This window comes from Mus pahari, chromosome 14, assembly GCF_900095145.1.
Source record: "Mus pahari chromosome 14, PAHARI_EIJ_v1.1, whole genome shotgun sequence".
Taxonomy (NCBI): domain Eukaryota; kingdom Metazoa; phylum Chordata; class Mammalia; order Rodentia; family Muridae; genus Mus; species Mus pahari.
In genome coordinates, this window is record NC_034603.1 from 33,060 (window position 1) to 41,135 (window position 8,076).

General features: G+C 36.6%; 1 protein-coding gene across 1 annotated transcript in view; it reads left to right on the top strand.

Moving 5' to 3' along the window:
* Asb3 (ankyrin repeat and SOCS box containing 3) overlaps positions 1–4,885 on the top strand; it is a gene marked incomplete at its 5' end in the record, with an annotated part of 37,034 nt that extends 32,149 nt beyond the window's left edge. Inside the window, one exon of the mRNA XM_021211544.1 lies at positions 4,446–4,885. Coding sequence (XP_021067203.1) covers positions 4,446–4,663 — 218 coding nt within the window. The remainder of the gene's footprint in view (positions 1–4,445) is intronic.
* Positions 4,886–8,076: the final 3,191 nt, after the last annotated feature.

An 8,076-nucleotide genomic window follows, 5' to 3' on the forward strand; every position in this document is an offset into this window, starting at 1 on the left:
ATCTCCTGTCACCTGAATTTTTAATCTTAGCCATTCTGACTGGTGTGATATGGAATCTCAGGGTTGTTTTGGTTTGCATTTCCCTGATGAGTAAGGATGTTGAACATTTTTTCAGGTGTTTCTCAGCCATTCGATATTCCTCAGTTGAGAATTCTTTATTTAGCTCTGTACCCCATTTAAAAATAGTTTTTTTGAATTTCTGGAGTCCAGCTTCTTGAGCTCTTTGAATATATTGGATATTAGTCCTCTATCAGATTTAGGATTGGTAAAAATCCTTTCGTGTGGGTTTATTTTTGGGTCTTCAGTTCTATTCCATTGATCTACCTGTCTGTCACTGTACCAATACCATATAGTTTTTATCAGTATTGTTCTGTAGTACAGCTTGAGGTCAGGGATGGTGAGTCCTCCAGAAGTTCTTTTATTGTTGACAATGGTTTTCAATATTCTGGGCTTTTTGCCTTTCCAGACTAATTTGGAAATTTCTCTTTCCAACCCTATGAAGAATTGATTTTGGTGTTTTGATGGGGATTGCATTGAATCTGTAGATTGCTTTTGGCAAGATGGCCATTTTTACTATATCAATCCTACCAATCCATGATCGTAGGAGATCTTTCCATCTTCTGAGATTTTTGATTTATTTCTTCAGAGACTTGAGGTTCTTGTCATACAGATCTTTCCCTTGCTTAGTTAGAGTCACACCAAGATATTTTATATTATTTGTGACTATGGTAAAAGGTGTTGTTTCCCTAATTTCTTTCTCAGCCTGTTTATCCTTTGTGTAGAGGAAAACCACTGATTTGTTTGTGTTAATTTTATATCCAGCTACTCTGCTGAAGTTGTTCATCAGGATTAGGAGTTCTCTGGTGGAATATTTTTTGGTAACTTAAGTATACTATCATACTATCATATCATCTGCAAATAGTGATATTTTGACTTATTCCTTTCCAGTTTGTATCCAATTGATCTCCTTATGTTGTCTAATTGCTCTGGCTAGGATTTCAGGCACTATATGGAATAGGCAGGGAGAGAGTGGGCAGCCTTGTCTAGTCCCTGATTTTAGTGGGATTGCTTCAAGTTTCTCTCCATTTTGTTTGACATTGGCGACTGGTTTGTTATATACTGCTTTTACTATGTTTCGGTATGGGCTTTGAATTCCTGATCTTTCCAAGACTTTTATCATGAATGGGTGTTTGATATTGTCAAATGCTTTCTCAGCATCTAATGAGATGATTATGTGGGGTTATTTTCTTTACATTTGTTCATAAAGTGGATTACATTGATGGATTTCTGTATATTGAACCATCCCTGTATCCTTGGGATGAAGCCTAGTTTATCATGATGGATGATTGTTTTGATGTGTTCTTGAATTCGGTTTGCGAGAACTTTATTGAGTATTTTTGCATTGATATTCACAAGAGAAATTGGTCTGAAGTACTCTTTCTTTGATAGGTCTTTGTGTGGTTTAGGTATCAGAGTAATTGTGCTTCATAGAACGAATTGGGTAGTGGGTTCTTCTGTTTCTATTTTGTGGAATAGTTTGAAGAGTATTGGTATTAGGTGTTCTTTGAAGGTCTTACAGAATTCTGCACTAAACCCATCTGGTCCTGGACTTTTTTTTGGTTGGGAGAGTATTAATGACTCCTTCTGTTTCTTTAGGAGTTTGGAACTGTTTAGATTATTTATCTAATCCTGATTTAACTTTGGTACCTAATATCTGTCTAGAAAACTGCATTTCAGTCAGATTTTCCAGTTTTCTTGAGTATAGGCTTTTGTAGTAGGATCTGATAATTGTTTGGGTTTCCTCAGATTCTGTTGTTATGTCTCCCTTTTTGTTTCTGATTTTGTTGATTTGGATATTGTCTCTGTGCCCTCTAGTTAGTCTGGCTAACAGTTTATCTATCTTGTTGATTTTCTCAAAGAACCAGCTCCTGGTTTGGTTGATTCTTTGTGTAGTTCTTTTATTTTCTACTTGGTTGATTTCAGTCCTAAGTTTGATTATTTCCTGCCATCTACTCCTCTTGGGTGAATTTGCCTCCTTTCGTTCTAGAGCTTCTAGGTGCATAGATGTTAGGAATTGAGAGTTCATCTTGGTAGATTTTACCTTTGATGAGTATTAAATGGCCTTCCTTATCTTTTTTGATACCTTTACGTTGAAAGTCGATTTTATTCGATATTAGAATTTCTACTCCAGTTTGTTTCCTTTACTGCTTTTAATATTTTTTTTGTTTTGTACATTTGGTGTGTTGATTACTATGTGATGGTAGGGATTTCTTTTCTGGTCCAAACTACTTGGAGTTCTGTAGGCTTCTTGCATGTTCATGGGCATGTCTTTCTTTAGGTTAGGGAAGTTTTCCTCTATAATTTTGTTGAAGATATTCACTAGCCTTTAAGTTGGAAATCTTCACTCTCTTCTATACCTATTACCCTTAGGTTTGGTCTTCTCATTGTGTCCTTGATTTCCTGGATGTTTTGAGTTAGGATCTTCTTGCATTTTGGATTTTCTTTGATTGTTCTGCCAATGTTTTCTATGGTATCTTCTGCACCTGAGATTCTCTCTTCTATCTCTTGTATTCTGTTGGTGATGCTTGCATCTGTGGCTCCTGACTTCATTCCTAGGTTTTCTATCCTAGGTTGTCTCACTTTGTGATTTCTTTATTGTTTCTAGTTCCATTTTTAGATCCTGGGTGGTTTTATTCAATTCCTTCATCTGTTTGGATATTTTTTCCTATAATTCTTTAAGGGATTTGTGTGTTTCCTTTTTAAAGCTTCTAGCTGTTTACCTGTGTTCTCCTGTATTTCTTTAAGGGAGTTATTTATGTCCTCCTTAAAGTCCTCTATCATCATCATGAAAAGTCATTTTAGATCTGAATCTTGCTTTTCCTGTGTGTTGGGGTATCCAGGTCTTGCTGTCAGAAGTACTGGTCTCTGATGACGCCAAGTAGTCTTGGTTTCTGTTTGAAAGATTCTTGTGTTTGCCTTTTGCCATCTGGTAATCTCTGGTGTTAAATGCTCTTGCTGTCTCTGGCTTGTTCCTCTTGTGGGTCTGTAAGCCTGTGTCAGCGCTCCTAGAAGACTAGCTGTCTCCTGGCAAGACCAGTCTACAGAGGGCTTTGGAAAAGCCCTACCTCCTTGGTACAGATGGAAGCAGGAATGACCCTGAGCCATCTGCTCTTCTGCTTCTTAGGCCTGTGTGCTCCTGGCTAGTCCAGCCTTAGCCTGTCACCGGAGAGAAAATGGCAATCTCTCCTGAGTCCCAAAGTCAGAGCACTCCCTGGAGACAAGCTCTCCCTTGGCAGGAATGGTACACCTGAAATTTCTTTTTAAACCTCCATTTTCCCATATTATTAAAGTATGGTAATAAATCCCAGAGTCTTGGGCAGATCAGTTGTACAACATGACTTTAGGAAGCCCAAAGAAACAAACAAAAATTGTATATGTATATGTATGTATATCCTGGAATAAATAATACGAAACTAGAATATGTGGTGAGAGTGTAGCCATAGAGAACACTAAGTGAATGTTCTGTTTCTGTGCCGATTTTGAAATTTCGTTCTTAAAAAAAATGTATTTTTTTTTAATTTTCTGGATTTTTTTTATGCATGTATTTCTGTGTACCACATGCATGCCTGGTGCCTATTGAAGTCAGAAGAGGGCATTGGATCCCCTGAAACCGGAGTTATAGGCAGTTGTGAGCCACCATGTAGGTGCTACAATTTGAGACTGGGTCCTTTGGAAGAACAGCTAATGTTATTAACTTCTGAGCCATTGTCACAGACCTTGAAACTTTATTTTTATCATGGATGCAAAGAGGACATGGTCAGGCTGCACATCCCTTGGTTTGATGTGTTATGTTCAGAACCTTTTGTAGTAAAACAGACTAAGAGGGAAGTAGCAATTTCTGTTTAGGGTTTTTCTTAAGTGTTAGCTTGTGTTGTCAGATTCTTAAAATTTAAAGACTTATTTTTTCTGGGTCTGGATGCTGACTTGAGTATGTGACCAATTGAAGTGAGATCAACCAAGTGGAAAAAGTACATACACGTTTCATGTAGTCATGCTGACCCAATAGCCTTCTTTCAAAACAAAAATAAGCAATGTAGTGTTTCTCTTTTATTGTATAGACATGGGTTGGATGCTTATCTTAATGTATTGCTTGTGTGTATGTGTATGTTTTGTAAGCATTCATGATAGTGTGTACATGTTGGGGGCCACAGGAGGATGTTATTATATCACTTGCCTTAATACAGGGTCTCTCACTGGATCTGGAGTTAGACTGGTATCCAGCAAGCTACACTGATGCTCCTGTTTTTGTCTGGGTGAGAGGTGCTGGCTGCCACTGTAGCTTTTCCATGGTTTCTGAAGTTTAATCTCAGGTTGTCATGCTTTCACAACAAGAGCTTCTTATTCAGTCCACTGTTAGTGAAAAATATGTTTGTTTGTTTCTCCAGCCACTGTTCCAAGCCTAACCCATCTTTGTCGTTTGGAAATTCGGGCCAGTCTAAAAGCAGAGCACCTTCATTCTGACATTTTCATCCATCAGTTGCCACTTCCCAGAAGTCTGCAGAACTATTTGCTCTATGAAGAGGTTTTAAGAATGAATGGCATTCTTGAACCAGCAGCTAATCATGATGGTGAAATCAGCAAGGCCACCTCACACAGGTCTTAATTTAATTCTGTTTAGTCACAAAGGATGGCTTGTGTGATTGTTTGCATTGGTGATAATAGGAAATGTCCATGTTTACAGCTATTTTTCCCAGTTTGTCTCTTTCCCAATATTGTGAACCTTATTCATCTTGCCTTACTCAGTTTTATTTCTAGTGCGCTTTGTTGTGTATTATTTGTTACCTGACCATTTTCTACTTTATTCTACTAATAAACTGTGATTCTGCTGTGGTGCTGGGCGTGACTTCTTTCTACTTAGGATTCATGTTCACCTGTGCTAGAATCTAAGGATAGAATTAGAATCCATAAGCTTCCCCAGAAGAATTTATAACATCTGTACTTTTGAATTATGTATCATTGTTATTATTTTACTTAGGGAAGAATATCTTCAATGTTTATTAAGAGGAAACTTTCTTCCCTGTTATAATCTGTTCTCATTCCTTAATTTTTGTGAGGTGTTGATACTTTTGCATTTTCACAATGCAAAAGTACCTTTTATTAAAAAAAGAACATAAAAAGTCAGTCATATTGTTGATCTCTCACACCCTAGGTTCATTCTTTCTTTATACTTTTGGCAAAAGATACCCCATTTTTAGTTTGCAAAGAGAGGAACACATCTAAACTCAAGGTCATACACAGCATAAACTATTTTATGTCATCTTTATAAGTATTTTACTGCATTTAGAATATTAATAAAGAAACCTGAAAGGGACATTCATACAGTACTATCTATAGGGAAAGAATGCACACTTTAGTAATTTAATGCTAAATATAATAGCCAGGCTTCATTCAGCTCCAGAATAAGAGAACAGCTTTGTTCCTGTTAGTCACCAATAGTCAATTATATCACATCAATATAATGTTTGGAATGAATTGGAAACTAGCCTTAAGAAGAAGGTTCTAGGGTGTTGCTGTCATTATAGACAGCACAGGCTGGTTTCTAAAGGAGGCAAGCCTTCATCTCTTGCCAGCAACTGGATAGAGCAGCTGGGCACATCTCTGATAGGCCCTTGAAGGAAGCATAATGTCTTAATGATAACTGATTGGGAAGACAAGCTCATCTTTACATTCAAGTTTTATTTGGTGAGGATATAAAGTTAAGTATTGAAAACTAGGCAGAAATTCTGATAGTTCTGGTTAATAAAGATATTCCAAACTTATTTTTCAAATAATATGACTTTTATTTTTCAAACTCTGTATCAGGTTTTGTTTTGCTTATGGCCAAGTGTATATAGAGTGCTTTAAAATAGTTTATCTTTTAATGTATTTTGTTCATGTCCAAATGTATTATAAAACCCTGATTTCCCATAAGTTATTATTGTGGTTTTATTTTTGAAGCCCTGAAAGTCAATACAGATAGCCCCAGGCTGATGAGGTTTTGATTTTATAGTAGTGAAAAGGTGACAAGCTTCTCATAGGAACTGCACTTTGAAGCTTGATCTTCTCCTAAGGTAGCAATACATAGTAGGAGATTCTCTTGGATTCTGATGATGCTGATCAGTGATAGTGACTTGTGACACCTGGCCAGCCATGTGTACAGGAGGGTGACTGTAGAGGGCATTAATACTCATAGATAAGTACTGGAGGAACGAAGAAAGTTAAACACATTGACTTATCTCTTCAGTGGGTGGATATGTATACCTGTTTTTCCAGACACAAGTAATTGTGTCAGGAGTTACATGTGGGTAAAACTGATAACAGGAGGTCCATTACCTAGGTCTTCATGTGACTTGAGGCAGTTATATGAAAGCTCCTGCATTCTGATAGAGCCAATGGGGGCCTCAGGCATCTCAGTAACACATTCCCTTTGGGAGGAGGCAGTGTTTCTTAGTTAAATATGGTCATATTTGATAACTTGCACACACATAATAATTTTATAATTATGCTATTTCCATTTTCGTTGCCTTTTAAAAAGAAATTCCTAAACAAAGAAACAACCACAAGGAAAACTTAGTAACTCTGACTTTACAGATTTGGTTTTTTTGTTTGTTTGTTTTGGTTTGGTTTGTTTTTTGGGTTGTTTTCTCTCTTGTTCTCACCTTCAAGGCCCAATTGCTGGGTTTTTGGTTTTAATCTATTTATCATTGTTACTGCTTTATTAAATGACAAATGATTGTTGGTGCATAATGGCTTGCAGCAAATAAACAATTATTTTGTCCAATGAAATCCTGCCATTTTAATTAGATGGAACTGTGCATGGTTTTTTTTTTCTGCAACATATGGTACAGCCTCTACTGCATTAACATCAGTAGTTCACAATGAGGTCAGCATATGTTTATATTTTAATGAAGAATTACTTTGAATAAGTTGGGTGTAGATTTTAAGTGATATTGTGTAGTTGCTTTGGTGAATAATGTGTTAATTGAAGGACATTTATTAACTGGTTACTATGCTAATCTTTTAACAAATTCTCATGGAAATAAAGGTAATGACATTTAAGTGTTTGATTTGAAAAGAAAATACATGATATTAAGAAATTAAAGGCGGAAGCAGGAGGATCATAAATTTGAGGCAATGCTCGAGTACATAGCGAGTTAGAGGCTAGCCTAGGATATGGGTGAGTCCTCAAAAAATGTGTGTGTCTGTGTGTGTAAGAGAGAGAGAATCTATACACACACACACACACACACACACACACACACACACACATGCACACATGCATACATACTTACATACATACATATATGCACTGACCCCCCGTATACAGAAGAAAGGAAGAAGTAACTCATTCTCCCTTCTAGGTCCATTAGTTTGTCTTTGATGTTTTTATGGTTTCAATCTATGCAGAGGGTTAAGGAATTGATAAATATGTGTAGTTAAGATTAACCAATTTCACAATTTTTTCTTGGTCCATTCTTTTTTTTAAAATCATTGCAGTGAAACCTTCAGCCAAGCTAAAGTCAAGTGTTTATAGACTTCCGAATCAGTGAGAATGAGAGAAAAAAAACAAAACAAAACAAACAAAAAACAAACAAACAAAAAAAAAAAAAAACGGTGTCTGTTAATTCTTTAAGGTTACCTGAAGAAAGGAAAAAAACCCAGCCTCCTATTTATAAAGAATATGGAAGTTTAGGTAATATCTGATGGACATTTTCTAGCCATGTGATCTCTGTCCAGGGTAACCACGCAAACTGCATGTTTTGTGCACCACTCCAGTATATGTGCATTTATAATGGCTTTCTCTTAAGAGGGGGAGAACTGTTTTGAAATGGTCTTATTATAGCTGATGCTGCTCTGGAACTGTGTAGCTGTTGTTCTGAGCACCTCATGGTAGCAGCTCCAAAATTGACCATATAATTGTTCACAAAACAGGCCTCAACAGACACAAAAAGATTGAAGTTATCCCATGCATACTATCAGACACCATGGACTAAGGCTGATATTCAATAACAACATAAATAATATAAAGCCAACATT